The sequence below is a fragment of the Rhinopithecus roxellana genome, chromosome 3, assembly GCF_007565055.1.
Source record: "Rhinopithecus roxellana isolate Shanxi Qingling chromosome 3, ASM756505v1, whole genome shotgun sequence".
Taxonomy (NCBI): Eukaryota; Metazoa; Chordata; class Mammalia; order Primates; family Cercopithecidae; genus Rhinopithecus; species Rhinopithecus roxellana.
Window position 1 is genome coordinate 52,853,350 of NC_044551.1, and position 18,229 is coordinate 52,871,578.

General features: G+C 35.2%; 1 protein-coding gene across 9 annotated transcripts in view; it reads left to right on the forward strand.

Annotated features, from left to right (window-relative positions):
* CDH18 (cadherin 18) overlaps positions 1 to 17,495 on the forward strand; it is a 1,132,251-nt gene extending 1,114,756 nt beyond the window's left edge. For 4 of the 9 annotated variants that reach the window (XM_030927840.1, XM_030927845.1, XM_030927844.1 and 1 more), the window contains 2 exons: positions 5,169 to 5,420; positions 15,058 to 17,495. In XM_030927840.1, the coding sequence (XP_030783700.1) occupies positions 5,169 to 5,420; positions 15,058 to 15,548 (743 nt within the window). In that variant the 3' untranslated portion in view covers positions 15,549 to 17,495. The remainder of the gene's footprint in view (positions 1 to 5,168; positions 5,421 to 15,057) is intronic. The other 5 variants (XM_010386934.2, XM_030927843.1, XM_030927842.1 and 2 more) reach the window with 3 other exon arrangements.
* The last annotated feature ends 734 nt before the right edge of the window (positions 17,496 to 18,229 follow it).

Here is an 18,229-nt window from a genome sequence, read left to right on the forward strand (position 1 = left end):
TGTCAATATAATAAAACTGTAACAGAAGACAAGTTCCTGCTGAGTGTAGTTCAAATCATTCATCAAGCACCGATTATGGAAAGGGTGCTTTGTGGGAATGCAAAACACCATTGTTTGATGCGTGCGCTCTGATAATGGTTAAATTATGAATAGATTCTATTTCTGCTGCAAGACTGAAAAAAACTCAGAAACAATATGAAACCATGCCTATTTATTTGTCTGGTGGAAGTTGGGCTGTATTTCCCAGCTTTCTCTTCATACACATTAAAATTTTTTTTGGTCTAATTAGAGATCCACATCTGAGGATTTCAAATGTTTCTGCTGTTCTGATAGATTTGGAAATACTACTTTAATGATCTGGCAGGCTATGCTTGAAATAAAATGTATCTTTGCCTGCATTATCAAAAAAGGAGTGTGCTGATATAACTGAGAGTATACAGGTGTCTAATAATTTCAGTTCCCAAAAGCGCATACTTTTTACTATTTTCTAAGCTATAAGGTAATTTTCGACTGAAAAAATAGAATTTATTTTTGCCCCAAAACCTATTTTAAAAGCATGCCTTATTTTAATTTAAACTGTATCATAGTTTACTACAGTGGCACATAAATTAAAGTCTATCCTGCAAGGTCTTTCAAACTATTGAACAAAAAAAAATAAGACACCTAATAGTAGCTAAAGAAAATGACATCTAGGCTGGGTGCGGTGGCTCATGCCTGTAATCCCAGCACTTTGAGAGGCTGAGGCGGGCAGATAATGAGGTCAGGAGATCGAGACCATCCTGGCTAACACAGTGAAACCCCATCTCTATTGAAAATACAAAAATTAGCTGGGTGTGGTGGTGGGTGCCTGTAGTCCCAGCTACTCGGGAGGCTGGGGCAGGAGAATGGCATGAACCTGGGAGGCGGAGCTTGCAGTGAGTCGAGATTGTGCCACTGCACTCCAGCCTGGGGGACAGAGCATGAGAGTCCATTTCAAAAAAAAAAAAACAACAACAAAGGAAAAGAAAAGAAAATGACATCTGATCTACAGAAGCATGTGACTTGTAGTCTACTACCATATTCTGCAACCTGTAGAAATACAGAAATTGAATGCATAACTACTTAACAATATATTTTATGACAAAATACTTTTGTGAAAAAGCCCCACAAAATTACTATCAATTATAAACATCTTTGGAATATTTATTGCTAGAAAGATGAAGCAATTATTTATATTATTATGATTGCTTTTCAAAGGAATGAAATTTCAATTATTTCACAATAATCACAGGGTATTATTAGACTGTAGGCCTGAGTCTGATATTACATATGTGTGTGACAACCTCATTGCTTCCTCCTCTTTGTGTCCATATCCTTTTTGAACAAGAAATGGGATCATATAACAAAATAAATAATGCATTGCCATCTATTTTTAAATATAAAATATATGCAAAACTATTTCTGCGTTAAATTAAGGGTATGTTTTATGGAAATACTAAGAACATATTGGTTATAATGAAAAAGATATTACATTCTGTTAATTCTTCATGTGAAATATTTTCCAAACTATACTTTTAATGTCCCAAAGTCTTCTAAACACATATTATTGGTTTAAAATTTCACTTTTAATGTAGTGAACCCAAAACTATGCACAGTACTCCAGTGCAGCAGTCCTTTCGATAAAGAGAAGCAGAAATTTCTTATCTTTATTAAATGCTTTCAGATTGTTTAACTTGTTTGACAGCTCTACAGACTTATTGCTTTATGTCTATATTTATCTAATCTATCATTTACCTGTGTACCTATTTACCTGTCAATCATCTATCTGTATTTTAAAATAAAGCTGCTATTCAAGATCCTCCCTATGTGATACTTTCCAAAGTCTACCCTGTAATATGCATCTTTATTTCGTGTCTCATTGTTAAATTTCTTTGTTCCAGCTATACAAAATCTCCTTGAATCTTAATCTAATACATTAGCTTTACTAGCTTGGCTTCCAAATGTTCTATAATCTGCTGTCTTCATCCTAGCTATAGAGAGTTAGAATTAAGAACCCAGCTATGGTGCACATTATTAGAGACTGACATTGACAGTTAGCACTTCTCATCCACAGATGTTCTATCCTGCTATGTTTTCTAGTTATTCAGCCTATATTAATTTTTCTTATTTATTTGGATGCCATTCGAGACTTTCTATATTTATTTATCTATTTAGAGACAGAGTTTCACTGTTGACAGACTGGGCTGGAATACAATGGCGTGATCTTGGCTCTCTGCAACCTCTGCCTCCCGGGTTCCAGCAATTCTTCTGCGTCAGCCTCCCGAGTAGTTGAGATTATAGGCTCCTGCCACCATGCCTGGCTATTTTTTGTATTTTTCAGTAGAGATGGGGTTTCACCATGTTGGCCAGGCTGGTGTTGAACTCCTGACCTCAGGTGATCCACCCACCTTGGCCTCCCAAAGCGCTGGAATTACAGGCGTGAACCACCGCACCCAGCCCTCATTCATTTTTTAACCGTTGTATATCGTATTAGAGATTTGTTATCGGTCTTGTTGCCTAATTTTGCAGTTTCAGCAAGACATATTTTATTGTGTCTAATATATACACATATATATGGACATGTGTGTATTTGTGTGTATGGTGTGTTGTGTTTGTGTATGTGTATATATAGTGTGTGTATATATTTCTATATAATATATATTTGTATATAATATATATTTCTATATATTTGTATATAATATATATTTCTATATAATATATATATATTTCTTCTTCCTTTCATATTCTTCCTTAGTATTCAAAATTTTATTTTTCAAGTTCAGTGAGCCTTCTGCCGGGTATATTTTTTGCCATTCTGGTGAGGTATAGAATATCCCTTGTCAAGAGCTCATTATTCTGCTGTGCTAAGCTTTTCTAGCTGGGAAGCTCTTTGCCTCCTGAATCATCCTTTCTTTTCCAAAGTCAAAACTGTAACTGGAAAAAAAAAGAATGAACATTTTTATGTCTTTACATCTTAGAGATTTCTATTTCAGAACTTAAAATGCACTAGAAACCTATTCTGGCATTTGTCTTGTTTCTGATTGCATTTCCAATAGTTTTCCTGAAAATAGCATGCTTCGAGATTATTAATATGAGATGTATGCTAGGCCTTAGTCATGAAACAGCCACCATCTACACCACATATTATGTCATTTCACATGTTACTATTCGTGTTTCCTGAGATTCAGAGACCAGTGTCTCACATCTCTTCTTCAGAGGAGCAGCTGTGAGATTGTCAGACATGTTTGTGCCTGTGAATACTTATCTCACACATTTCCCATAGACTAAAGACTTCTTAATTATGATGCATCATCCTACAACTGATAGATCTGCTTCCACAAAGGTCGGGTTTTCTGGGAAAGCAAATGTGACTGATAAATTCTTATATAATACACATGATATAATTTCTCCACATCTTCTTCCTCTATCCTATAACATGGTTAAGAGTAGACAGCTGATGTCGTTTTTAAAAATTTCTCTTTCTCTGGGTAAGAAAAATCTTCAATTTCTCATTGGATTATTTATTTCTGAATTTTAGTAACTCAATCATATATGTATGTAATGCATATTTTATTGTGTTTTATTATGTGTAGTACATCGAATATTTGAAAAATTAGTTAGCTTTCTCATTATATTAATTTAGCAATGTACAATAAATAATATCATTTTAGAATATTGCACTGTGACTATTATAAACATAGCTATATAAAATACAATTTCAATTTTCAGAATAAAAGACATTGATAAGAGAAAAAGAAGCCCTCATTGTAAATGTCTAATGATCCACTTACATTTTAGTGCAAAATAATTAACTCATAGATGTAGCTGCATGTTGAGTTCCCTGGAGTTGAACTGGCATTTGGAGTGCAGGTGTTGTGGAGTGTGCCATTGGGATCAACATCTGTAGATCACAGGAGAAGGAAGAAGGACTGGGTAGAGTGACAAATGGAGCTGCCATTCACTCTTAATGTCTCTTAATGGCTGACCCCCTGGAAAAGCTCTGGAGCTAAAGTTGTCCATCAGTATTGTCAGTAGTATAGGAAGGGGGACAGGCCAACATTTGTAACCTTTCAGCAATGAGTTATTAGTTATATGCTATTCCAGAAGAATGTGACCTGGGGGCAGATGGCAATCTATAGCTAGGGCAACAGGTAATTTTATGAAGGGATCTGAACAGTACATCCAAGTGTGAACCTTGTGGGTTTTCAGCTATGCATTCAGGGACGAGGAATAACAGTACAATGAAACATATACTCTATGCACTGAGGACATCAATACCATTTGGCAGTGAATTGGAGATGAGGCAAAGTGACATTGTGATGTTGAGCAGGGTTCTAGAATAGAGGTTTTATCCTTATCATTTACTAGCTTTGTGATTTTGGAAAACTAACACTCTGGGACTAGGGTTATTTACTTTTAAATTAGTATTCATAATAAAATTTTTTCCAGCTATAAATTAAAGAATTTAGCACCCTGTCCCTCATAAGGTTATAGATTGAACACAATATATCATGCAGGCATTTATTATAGTACATTGCATTTAATAAACACGTTTAAAAAAAGATGATTAGCTATTTTATTCATCATTCACTTCCCCATGGTCAAACAATAGTGCTTCAAATCACAGCTAAGTCTAAAAAAAATTATTGCTTGATCTACTGTCTCCATAGAAATATTATCTAAACCAGTAGTTCTTATACCTATTTTATGCATCAACTTCACCTCAATAGTTTGCTAAAAATACAGATTTGTGGTCCTGTCACATATATTGAGAGCCTCTAGGTTTGGGGAAAGTCTCATTGGCTCACTTCAAAGCATAGGACCCTAAGTGTATGACTTCAGGCCATCTGCATCCCTTTAAATCTTGTAGCTATTAGGTCCATGTCCAAAATGTTCATTTCTTCCTCCTCCTTTGTCTTCCCACTATTTTCCTTCATCTTTAGTGTGGCTGTATTAATTTTTCTAAATAGGTTTCTCAATTGGAGAACCAATATTAGCTTCTCTTTAATAATTGCCCCTTCGTATTCCCTTGTCCACATCATAAACTGAAATAAGAAAGATACACATCCCCATTTTATCCATTAAAGGAAATGTGAATCTTGAATGGCGGCTTGACTAAGAATATTTTGTTTTGCTTATGTCTGTCATAGATAACACAGCCAGCATTCTGACAAGGCGGAGGAGATTTAGTCGAACTGTTCAGGATGTGTATTATCTGCCCATTATGATCTCTGATGGTGGAATCCCCTCTCTCAGCAGCAGCAGCACCCTCACCATCAGGGTTTGTGCATGCGAGAGAGATGGGCGCGTGCGGACCTGCCATGCAGAAGCCTTCCTGTCCTCGGCTGGTTTGAGTACAGGAGCCTTAATCGCTATTCTTCTCTGTGTTCTCATTCTCCTGGGTAAGTCATTCTAAACCCTAAGTTTGTATGATGGCAGTTCTGAATGAGAGGAAATCGTTTTGACAAAACTTAAGGATTAGGCATACATAATGTGGGTAAGGAAACAGCTGCTCCAATTTCCTATGAATTAATTTTCTCTATACTATCATTAATCTCAAAATAGATTCAAATGTGTTGAAAGAACTGAAATAACAGAAGAAGGATAAAATCGGAAAGAAATAGCTTTTGAAAGTGTATATTTCAGAAAGAATTCATATTTAAATATTCAGAATCCCATCTTGAAATAGCGTTTCACATTTTTTTGCAAGAACCTATGTGGCATCGTTCTAAATGAATCCGACCAGGACCCCATCCCGCTTAGCTTCTGAGGTCAGAGGAGGTCACCCATTCATTCAGGATGAGCGTGAGGGTCATATGGCCATAGGGTGAGTAAATGTAGAGATCAAATATACAACAAAAGGACTTTAGTTAATAACAGTATTGTGTTGTACTGGAAATTTGCAAAGACAGTAAACTTTAGGTGCTTTCTCCCCTCCACGTGAAAAAGGAGTGTAACTATGTGAGATGACAGATACATTGATTTGCTTGACTACACTAAGCATTTCATTATGTAATAATAGTGAAAACTATTATTGGGAAAACATCATCATGTTGCACACCTTAAATATATAAATGAATAAATCAGAAAGCAAAACGAATCTGAAAACTAAATAAAAAATAGATATCTTGTAGAAACTTCTACTAGTTCACAGTAATTAATCATTAATGTTAGTTGTTAACGTACTGAATATTTTTTGGTCTTAGGGGGCTATTAAATTTTATTAAATTTAATTATATTCCCTTAAAAACAGTAATTTTGGCCGGCCACGGTGGCTCACGCCTGTAATTCCCGCACTTTGGGAGGTTGAGGCGGGCGGATCACGAAGTCAGGAGATTGAGACTATCCTGGCTAACATAGTGAAACCCCATCTCTACTGAAAATACACACAAATTAGCCAGGCATGGTGGTGGGCGACTGTAATCCCAGCTACTCGGGAGGCTAAGGCAGGAGAATGGTGTGAACCCGGGAGGCAGAGCTGGCAGTGAGTCAAGATCACGCCACTGCACTCCAGCCCGGGCAACAAAGCAAGACTCCATCTAAAAAAATAATAATAATAATACTTTTTTATTTGAATTTTTCATTACAGTTCATGAAAAATAAAACACTTTCTCTAATTTTACATTATCTGTTGTAATATTCTAAATCTTTTCACAGCTGCATGAGGAGCTCGTGTAACTGTAAACTCTTTAGATTGCTCTTTGATACAAGATAGCAAATCTGTATTGTAATAAAAAGAAAGATGGATGTAAGGAATCTTTCTGCTTCATAAAGTGGGAACCTCTGTCCAAACCCTTTTTTCTTTCTCTTAGCAGCCTGCTTTTTATTCCTTTATGGTACTGGCATACATGAAAAGATAATTGACTGTTTTTCTGAGAAAGAGGTATTCTTGCAAAAAATATGTTCCTTGTTTTGTTCCTGGGGTCGAAGACAAATTGCTTGTGTAGATGGAGGGGAGAATTAAAGCGTAATGAGCCTGGAAAGGAGAAGGGATTTGTAGGAAAGGGTGAAAGCATCCAGAGATTTGTGGGGCATGGCAAAGCCAGTAAGTTTTGTTTCAGGAGTGTAAAGAAAGGTTTAAAGCCAGAGAGTCCCATTATAAAATCTTCAATTTGCAAAAGATGACAGTGAATGAAATAGAGAACAGAACTCCTGATGACAAGAGGGCATGTAGGCAAACCAATTAGGAAAACTCTACCCTTGTCTCCCTTTGACATAGCACGTATCAGAGTAGCATACTTACAGAAGACCTGAGGAAAAGTGAATACTATCTAGGTACTTTTGATGGACTCAGGAAAATGATCTTTGACAATGTAGAGACCTGCATGAGTTAGAATGGCATCAAATACAACTTCTTATATCCTGCTGAATATAGATCCTGAACTACCCTGAGCTAGATGACATTGAAAGTCCACTTCATTGAAGTTGCCCAGCAAGAGAATATATGTAGAGAGACAATGGACTGGGGTTGAGCAGTGAGAAACTACAATGTGATCGCTAAATAAGAAGGATGAGATAGCAGAGGACAGTGAAGAAGCGAGAATAGGAAGAAAATATAATGTCACAAACATCAAGGGAAAAGAGGGTATCAATGAGCATTATGCTGTGTAGTAGATCTTGTCAACAAAGTCAAAAGATGCTTACAAGTTCAATAAATTGAGCACCAAAATGCTCAATTGCACTTAGCAACATGAAGCATGGAAGTTTGGTGCACCAGAGCAAGAACTATTTCACTGCAATCAAGTCATTTCTAGCTCGTAATGGTGGCACGCACCTGTAGTTCAAGCTACTTAGGAGGCTGGGATGAGTGGATCCCTTGAGCCTGGGAGCTGGAGGCTGCAGTGAGCCGTGATCACACCACTGCACTTCAGCCCAGATGACAGAGTGAGACTCTGTCTCAAAAATAAGTAAATAAATAAAAACAAATAAATATATACAGTAAATGTGTGGTGGAGAGGAAAGTCAGAAAGAGAGCCTTTAGAAACTTTATATGGACAGGCACGGTGGCTCATGCCTGCAATCCCAGCACTCTGGGAGGCCAAGGTGGGCGGATAATGAGGTCAGGAGATCGAGACCATCCTGGCTAACATGGTGAAACCCTGTCTCTACTAAAAATACAAAAAATTAGCTGGACGTAGTGGTAGGCGCCTGTAGTCCCATCTACCTGGGAGGCTGAGGCAGGAGAAGGAGGTGAACCCGGAAGGCAGAGCTTGCAGTGAGCTGAGATCGTGCCACTGCACTCCAGCCTGGGCAACAGAGCCAGACTCCATCTCAAAAAAAAAAAAAAAAAAAAAAAAAAAAAAAAAAAGAAGAAGAAAAAGAAAGAAACTTTATATATTTATTGGTCAGAACTGCTATTTTCTTTGGATATTAACATACTTCTTTTGTGTGTGTGTATTTGAAAAGAAAAAGAAAAAGAGCACAAACACTCCAGAAAGAGAAAACAAGGCTGCCAACAGCAATTAACCTGGATCTCTCTAGAATCCTAACTGAAGTCATAGAGAATAGAACGCAGGGATTTTAATGAGAGTTCTTCCAGCGTTCTTACTCTTAAAAGTAGATCACTTAGGTGAGGCATGTTGTCTTCAAATATTGAGCTCATTTATCATCATAAAACTATTTTCATTTACTAAGATGAATATCAAAAATGTAATTAACATGTTAAATGTCTAGGCACATTTTGAGTTGCATTATTTGAAAGAATATTTTGTTTTCATGGAATGATACTTCATTTTAATTGGTTTTTATGAAATGTTTTCTCTTTTGGGGTAAATAATAGGACATTTGTAAATTTTATGATATCCCTCCAGACTAATAAAGTATGATATGTTTACTTTTTCATTTTTATTAGTTGAAACTCAAATATACTCTAAAAGCATATTTGAGCCGTGATCTGACTGGGACCAGCTCCCCTTTCAGTCCATACCTCAGGTATAAGCAGGTGACCTAGGTGAGGCCACCATAAGTGAAGCATTGATTGCTCCCTAATCTTAGATATACATTTCCAGATAAATGGGGATCAAAGTAGATTTGGTGTGAACACGTGGTAGACTAAGAGAAGAAGATGGAATTGGTGAAAAGATGCTGTAAAAGCATATTTGAGTTTCAACTGATAAAATTAGTGAAAATATATATTATAACTGCAATTATATATTATAATGCAATGTATGCTTTTCATGGCATTGATTAGTTTTTATTGTTATTCAGAAAGTATGTAGCCAAGGGATACAGGATATAGTCATCTGTAATTTTAAAATAATGTTGAAGTTAATTTGTGAGATGATTTTCAACGTAAATATTGGCAAAACCAAAGGTAACAAAACTTTCTTTTTGAACTTCTAATTCTGTTCTTGAACTTCCAATTCTAAATTAACTTTCAATCCTCACACCTAAACAAATTGTAAAGTTAGGATTTTAATATGAAATATGTTTTCCCTCTCAACTTCTTGTTTGTGAAAATGACTGTGATTGTACAAACCCAGGTCTAGTTTTGCCGATAACTATGTGATCTCAGGCCACACATTCAGTCTTTGTTTCTATTTCTAAACCTGTGAGAATGACATTTCAGTTGAAAGGACCTTAAGAGTCATTCTGTAGAATTTTGAAATGCTTATTCTTGTTTATTAAAAATTACATATGGTTCAACATTTTACAACATGGTTAGAATCTATCTATGAATACGTTGAATGGTGCTTGTCAACCAAAGAGACTAACTTTAAATGATAGATTTGAACATTATGAGTTGGGTTACTTTCTGTTGAGATTACCTTTTTCAGGTCTATTGCATATGATGGATGGAAGAGAATTTAGAGTGAGCCTCTATGATGCAATCAGAATTTACCATGACTGTAGAGGTAGCTGAAGTCCTCTCTCCCTCCCAGAGGCCTGACTTTCATTTCCCAACTTTATCCCATCTCTTGCCAGAGAGACTAGAGTAGTTGGCAAGGTAAACCTTGATCACACTTGGCATAAGTCACTGAGTTCGGATCTGACTGGGACCTCTTCTGGCTACCCTTTCAGTCCATAGCTCACATATAAGTAGGTGACCTAAGTGAGGCCACCATAAGTGAAGCATGGATTGCTCCCTATTATTGGATATAAATTTCCTGATAAATGAGGATCAGAATGGAGTTGTTGTGAATGCATGGTGAACTAAGAGAAGAAGATGGAATTGGTGAGGAGAAAACGGTCAGCCTGATTTTCATTTGAGCAATTTCAAATGGTTTTGTGTGCTACCCTTGGTTAAAAAATCTAAGGTTTCAGAGAGAGATGCCACTCCCAAGTGTAGCAAGTCACACTCCGTAAGCTAATCAGAATAACCTCCCTGACTCAGACCACCTCAATTCTACCAAATGTGGTGCCAACATATGATGGTATGACAAAGAATCAAATGATACTTGAGGTTTAAAAGATTCTGCTATGCAAGTTACCTAGGGAGGAGTATGTTGAGATTCAGTATGGAATGTGTTCAAATGAAAGTTGTATGACAGTTTATGTTATGGAAACTGAAAGCCACTTAGTATGCCAAGCACTGGAATGATACATAATATATAGGAAAAAACATATTATGAGAAAACAAATACAAAAAATGTTTCCCCAACTTTGAATTACTTGATGATAAAAATTAATTCATAAAACTCCACAAATTTATTCTAATTTATTATATAAAATGATAATCTCAAGGGCATTTACAATTCTGTCCAAACTTGAACAGAAGAAAAAGAAATTTACTTTCTCTTTTTCTTAGATAAAATATTTATTTTAGAATAAGACAACTAAAAAATGCTTCAGCTTATTCAAGTTTCAATGCAAATTATACAACTAAAATTGGCTTCAAATTATATCAGAAATTATTTATTATTTTGTACAAAGAAAAACAAGTTATATATCTTTTTTTTTTGTAACGTTGCTTTGGTTATCTCACATTGTATTTTACCAGATGACCCACTATAAGAAGGGGTACCTTGCCCACGTGTATGGTTTGAAAGATTATCAGGGTCATTTGAATACATAGTTTTGACTGTCAGGTTTTAAATAAGGATTTGACTCTATTTATATGTATAATTATTATCTGCACTCATTCTTTTAAAATATGCTTTGGTCTTAGGATTTTTTTGGAAACATTTCTTTTGTTTTTCAAACATTAAGAAATATTCTCCAGTACAATTAGGAGTTTAATGTTATTAGTAACCATAAGCTAATTTTTAAAAAAATATTTTAAAATTATTTTCCTAGTGAGGCTATTACTGTTCAGGATAATTCACTTAACACAATGTCACATTACCACTTTCACAGAGATTATTTTTTTGTTTGTCCACATGAGAACTGCTTATGGAATATCTACCTGGTGCCCTCTGCTCCAGAAATATCTGTGGAACCAACAGGAATGAAAATAAGTTCATCAGGAACACAATGTACAACATTTTCTCTGAGTTGATTTGAATTTACCTTTAACTAGTGTGATCCTATGTCTGCGTTTGTCCTGATGTCCTGGCATAATTATAAACAACATCCCCTTTCACTCAAAAGTGACTCAGATTTTGATCATTATATATACATATACCTCATATATATATATATATCCTTTTATTAAATAAGTATGTAACAAGTCTAGGAATCACTGAATACTAGCAAATAATATCCAGAAAGGTAGCAAATACTACCTTTTCTGGGGTAAAGGTAGATGTAAACCTTCAACGTTCAAACCTAAATGGTCTCTATATTTTGAGTTATAATATATCTGAATTATTTTAACTTTTGAGAAATAAGAAACTATATGCCATATGCCATGATAATTAAAAAGCCAGGTTTATCCCTGTATTTCATTAAGTGGATATGATACATATGCAAAGATTGAAAAATTGCACAAATATTGAAGGATGCAAATTACCTGCCTACCTCTATGGCAGTATTGATTACATATTTCCTGTTGTGTCTGCACATAAATTCCCTTGACATCAACCACCAACCAATTCAATATAAAAGAAAATAACATGATTTATTGGTGAAGGTAAGAAATTGTATTATAATACATTAGGCAGTTTGTATAAATAGGCCTTTCGATCTAGTACAGCCTCTTCATTTAATTATAAAGATGAACAGAGATATATATCGTGCATGATAAATCTAAACTTCTGAATACAGTGGAGTGAGTTACTTGAGGATGTTGTTTGGGGCTTTGAATTAGAAAACTGTAAGGTGGATTTATGCTAAAATACACAGGGAGTTATTAAATGCATATTTCTATGTTCAACAGAAGCCTTTTTTACCCCAAAATAAAGGCATCTATTAAGTAATGTCTTTGAAGTATAATCAACATATATGGGAAAATCTGTAATTCTGTGCATAATATTTGTAGATCAGGGCATGAGAAGCATCAGCATTTCATTTTCAGCTTTCTGTAATCACTTCATTTTAAACAACAGTAATTCAGTGCTTCCCATGTCTGCTATAGTGACCCTCATTAAATTTTCTCATGACCTTCCCGATGCTAATTTCTTTTCATTTCACACTTTTCTGGATGGTTCTATGACCTTCTCTACAGATGTTTTTTTTTTTTCCCCTGTCTTTTTGGTTCCTTCATAGTCTCCCATTTGCCTTTCCTCTGCAAAACTGGGTACCTCCCAGTGCATAGTGACCATCCCTTTCTCTCATTATCCTTTCCACCTCTGGCTTTAAAATCGACTCCTCTTCCTCAAGTTTTCTCTAGTTTTAAAACAGATAAAACTAGTCCATATCGATTAGAGGTATACATAAAATAGGTTAAGCTATAAAGAAGAACAAAGTAATAATAATGATAAAAGTAAAGATAAAAGTTACTTTGCAGAGGTAAGCAGTAAAAGGGCAGTTGCTGGGGGGAAAGTAAGTTCTTTATCAGAGTTAGATAACCTGGTGTTTGCTTCACAACCATTTGTTGAGGATCGCATATAATCAAGGTTGCCAGATACAATGCAGTATACCCAGATAAATGTGAATTTCAGATAAATAAGAAATATATCTTTGTCTATATATAGGTATATATGTGTATACATAACATAACTACGTCACATGGAACAATATATTTGGAACATATACATGTATGCTTAGCACATTATTTGCCTCTGTATGTGTATCTCAAATATTATATGGGACACAATACCTTATGTGTATGTGTGTGTATGTGTGGTTGTGTGTGTGTGTGTGTGTGTGTGTGTTGCAGATGGTCTCTAACCAACAATAGTTTGACTTAAGATTTTTTGACTTAACAAGGATGTGAAAGCAATATGCATTCAGTAGAAACCATATTTTGAATTCTGATTCAAAATTCTTCATAATACCTTTATTATAAAGTATGTTTTGTGTTAGATAAGTTTGCCAAACTGTAGGCTAATGTGTTCTGAGCACATTTAAGGTAGGCTAGGCTAAGGTATAATACTTACTAAATTATGTATATCAAATACATTTTTGGTTTAAGATATTTTCAACTTCAAACGGGTTTATAGGAATGTAAGCTCACTGTAGGTTGAGAAGCGTGTGTGTGTGTGTGTGTGGGTGGGTGGGTGTGCATGTGTGCTGTTGTTGATCTCAAATTCACATTTGAGAATCCTGCCATTTATTTTTATTTGCTAAATATAACAACCTTAAATGTCAATTGAATGTACCTCCCTGATTATTTTGAAGTATAAAATGTTTAAAATATTAATGGGCATCATTATCACTATCATAAACCCTAGAATATCAGCTGAACAAGAAAAGAGCAGTCTATAGAACTGAAGTAAATAATACTCAGCCTAATAACACAGGCTATAACAAATTTGATGTGAGGGAACTATTTCTATTCAGTAGCAGTTTCATCTCATCAAATAGAAACAGTTGAAAATATTGATAAATGGCCAAAGCAAAGTTCCCAAGACACAGTTCTATCATATTTTCTAATGTTTGCAGCATTGTTGGAAATAAAGACTAATCCACCATATTCAGCAAGAGCTATCCTAAGGCACATGTCCAATTGGCCACTCAGTTTATTATTTCATGTTTTTGAAATACTGAAGTAGAATATTATTATAGTAGAAATATCATTACCTGTGATGTGAGAAATCACGTTATAGTGCAAGCTCTTCCACTTGCCATCTGTGTGATCTTTTGATCTTGGTTATTCATATACTCTTTCCTGAGTCTCAGATTCCTCATCCTCATTTATGCATAGTGTTCCATTATTGGAATGCTAAGCTTGTGGGAGTTATTTATATCCTACTGCTCAAGGTCATCACCAAAGTCTGATTTTGCACACACAGAAAAACTGCAACCTCAGGCATAAATGGGTTGAAAAGAGAGTAAAGCCACAAGTATGCTGTAAAAAATAGAGTAAAGTCATAGCTCTGCTGTGAGAATTAAATAGTTATATAAAGAACATTCATAAATCAGAAAATTCCTATGAAACAAGTTGTGTACAGATAATGAAACGTTATTTTGCCCCTGAATGGGATAATGCAATTATTAATGCATGATAATATAATTTTAAAGGATAATTGACAAAAGAGATCAGCATTAAAATATTTCTGCTTTGATTTTCCACAAAGCGTCAAAATTTAAAGGGTTTAACCTTAAGACTCCTTCTTCCAATATTCCAGAAACTTAAAACATCTTTCCTTTAGTGTATCTACCTAGAAGGATTAAATATCTATAGAGAGACCAGCTCTCTACATTTTTTTAGTTAAAATTTCATATTATTTTTTCATCGTGTGTTTATCTCACTTTAATCACTAAATGGTTTTACTGAAACATGAGCCAAGAAACCTACATCCTAGCAAACAGAGAGTATTGTGGTTTTCTCTAGAAGATCAGCAATTCGCAGTGTCTCCTGGGGTAATCATCTTTTACATTATTTGAGGCATGACAGTACCTTGCGATGTTATTCAGAGAGCACAGAGAGGGTTGTGCTGCAATGCCAGCCTAACTCTGGAATGTGGTTAGTGACGAATGGGAAATTGCTGATGTAAAATCTCTAAGAATTTCCTTCCTGTTTTCTTAATTCTTCATCCTCTTTCCATTTTTCCTCAGCAATTGTGGTAATTTTTATCACCCTGAGGCGCAGCAAAAAAGAGCCCTTGATCATTTCAGAGGAGGATGTACGGGAGAACGTGGTCACCTATGATGATGAAGGAGGGGGAGAGGAAGACACGGAGGCCTTTGACATCACAGCCTTGAGGAATCCTTCTGCTGCTGAGGAGCTCAAGTACCGGAGAGATATCAGACCTGAAGTGAAGCTCACTCCCAGACACCAGACATTGTCCACCCTGGAAAGCATAGATGTTCAGGAATTTATTAAGCAAAGACTGGCAGAAGCAGACCTAGACCCTAGCGTCCCCCCTTATGACTCTCTTCAGACTTATGCCTATGAGGGTCAGAGATCAGAAGCTGGGTCTATCAGCTCGCTGGATTCAGCAACGACACAATCAGACCAGGATTATCACTACCTTGGAGACTGGGGACCTGAGTTTAAAAAGTTAGCTGAACTCTATGGAGAAATAGAATCTGAAAGAACAACTTAGGGGGTCAATTCTTGCAAGGTTGTGGAATTTGCTTCCTGAGTAAGTGGAGATACAACCTCAGCAATGACAAGGAAGAAGTGTGGAAACAGTACTTGGAACTGAGCAAGTTGGACACAGCTCCTGTAGAAACAAGTGCCCTTTTCATGATCGAAACTGGGTTATTTAATTGGAAGAAAGTAAAAAAAAAAAAAAAAAAAAAAAAAAAAGACAATACAAAGAAAAAGTTATTGTTCCTTGTGTATATTTTCAATTGCTCAATAAAGTCTGTGGTACTGTTTATTAAGAATACCTGAATTAAGCCAAACAATGATATTTGTTTCAATATTTTGTGATTTATTTTTTTCAAAAGCAAAACTAAACAAAAACGCTCAAGATCACTGATGGCTATGACTTATAGGGGTGGTAACACTAATACAGGAAACTTGTAAAGGTAGTCACGACCTCTTTTATCACTTTTCTGGGTGAACCCTTGAGAACCACTCTCTGTTATTGTAACAGATCTCATTAGCCTTGTCTTGTGTTTATATTACATGAGGTATTTCCACTCTATCATGGACTTGTATGTACCATTTCCCTTTGCCCTCCCCAGTTCTTTTCTCCATACAAAACTGATGGAGCATGGGGATTTGCTGCCTGCACTATAATGTATGCAACTTCAGTGCACCAGTTGTGTGCTGTACTGAGCACGAGACTATTGTCTCTATTCCGTACACCCCCTTTTATTTTAATGGGATACTCCTATTTTTAAATGGACAGAAAGAATAGTTTAAGGTATGTTATGATAATCTGATATGTCAGGGAATGATTTAATTTTAACAATAACCACACACCTTATCTTCTACCAAATGTTGGGGAACTTTTTTTTCCCTTTTTTCCACTTGTTTTATTATATTTAAATCAGCAATTTTGATCATTTCTGTATTTGAAATTAATTGTCAAACATTTTGCTAGTTGGTTTGTACTTCAGTCTAATTCACTTATTTTCAACACGAGCAGTAATCAAAAATAGGTACTTCACACAATAACAATGTAGTCTGAAAGACTATTCTCCAATGAACATAAATGTCATAGAATCATAGCTGACTTACATTTATTCCTTACACAGGTCCAGATTTTTTCCATCTCACTGATAATTAGTTTGGTATCAACAGGAAAATGAGTGGGACTAGGAGCAAAAAAGGAGATTCACAGTTATTATCCTCAGATATGTTCCCAAAAGTCTCTGTTCAGGGTCCAAACCACAAAGCAGAGATGGCAATGACTTCCCTGCCCACCTCACAGGGTTGTTGTGAGGATTAAATGAGCTTCTGTAAAATGCTTTGCCAACTGCAAAGTATTCAATTGCATAAAAGCTTGCAGATGCTTATCTAATTTTCTAGTTTCATTAGCTTATAAATATATATTTACATGCATCTCACATAAAATACTATATTACCATGGGAGAATTTCGTGAAATCTTTAACAGTGAAGCTACTGTTTAAATATATAGTACAAAATTCTAATTATTTTAATATTTTCATAAGCTAATTTCTGAGGATTTGGGTGGGGCTTTTTTTTCTAATTGTTTCAGATAATGTTTTGTTGTTGTTGCTATTGGTCTTGAAGTAAGAATTCATACCATAATGGTTCTATTTTCTAAAACTGACCACATCTATATATTTCAGAAATATTGGAATTCTTAAATACATGAAATAGGAATTGGTTGAAACCAGAGTTTTCCCTTTGCTCTTTAAATTTATCATTATCCAGTGTCCCCAAAAGTTATATGACATTTTCTGTCTGTTTCTACCCATGTGCAAAATTTTGGATTTTACCTCTGTTTGCAATTACCCTGTGCTATCGTATTATAATTTTGAGGTATGGGAAGTAAGTAAGCTTAATTTGAATAATTCTCCAATTTGTGTTTTAAGCCTGAGGAATAAAATGTAATTTAAGCTTTTTACGACATTTTAGTTTTCCAGATGCTGCTTTATCCTTTTAAATCACATAATGGTGTGTGTTCCAGTGTGAGGTTAAATCTGAAGAGACACTGAGGGGTGTAGAGAGTAACCTCTGGATATACATGCTCTGATGATGCTAATTCTAGATTACATTCACTCTAAAAGGAGGGCAAAGCGTGTACAAATGTTGTAGGCTGGGTGTTTTGACTTTTCTCTGCAAAATGTATCAGGAATGTCAGGTTTTGGAATTCCATGAGGCTTTTGGATTTAGGTTTCAGATAAGCTATCCACAGAACTATGGTATCACATATCACTAATACGTTTCAGCACATATTTTTTTAAAAATATTTACACAATAAATGTACAGCAGAGGATTTAAAAAATAAAATGTGTGTATATGTTTAACAGTTCATGTAAACTTTAAGGTCCTCCGCGTGGATCTGAAAATCACAGTATTTCTCTGATTTTGTAAAACGAAACACTTCAGAACTATCTTCTTTTAATCACACATTAAAATAACAGGTTGCTTCTAAGCTCCCTTATATCAAATCTAAATAAGAACATAAAATGGAGCATCTGTATACCATGTAGATTAAAAAAAAAAAAGAAAGCATTCCAAGTATTATTTTTATGTAAACTCTAAAACTAAGCAATTATATCATTATTATAAGTATGGATTGCTTCTCATACTTTTTGTTTTGCTTGTTTGAGCCAAAAACAGTAACAACATATAAATGTTGT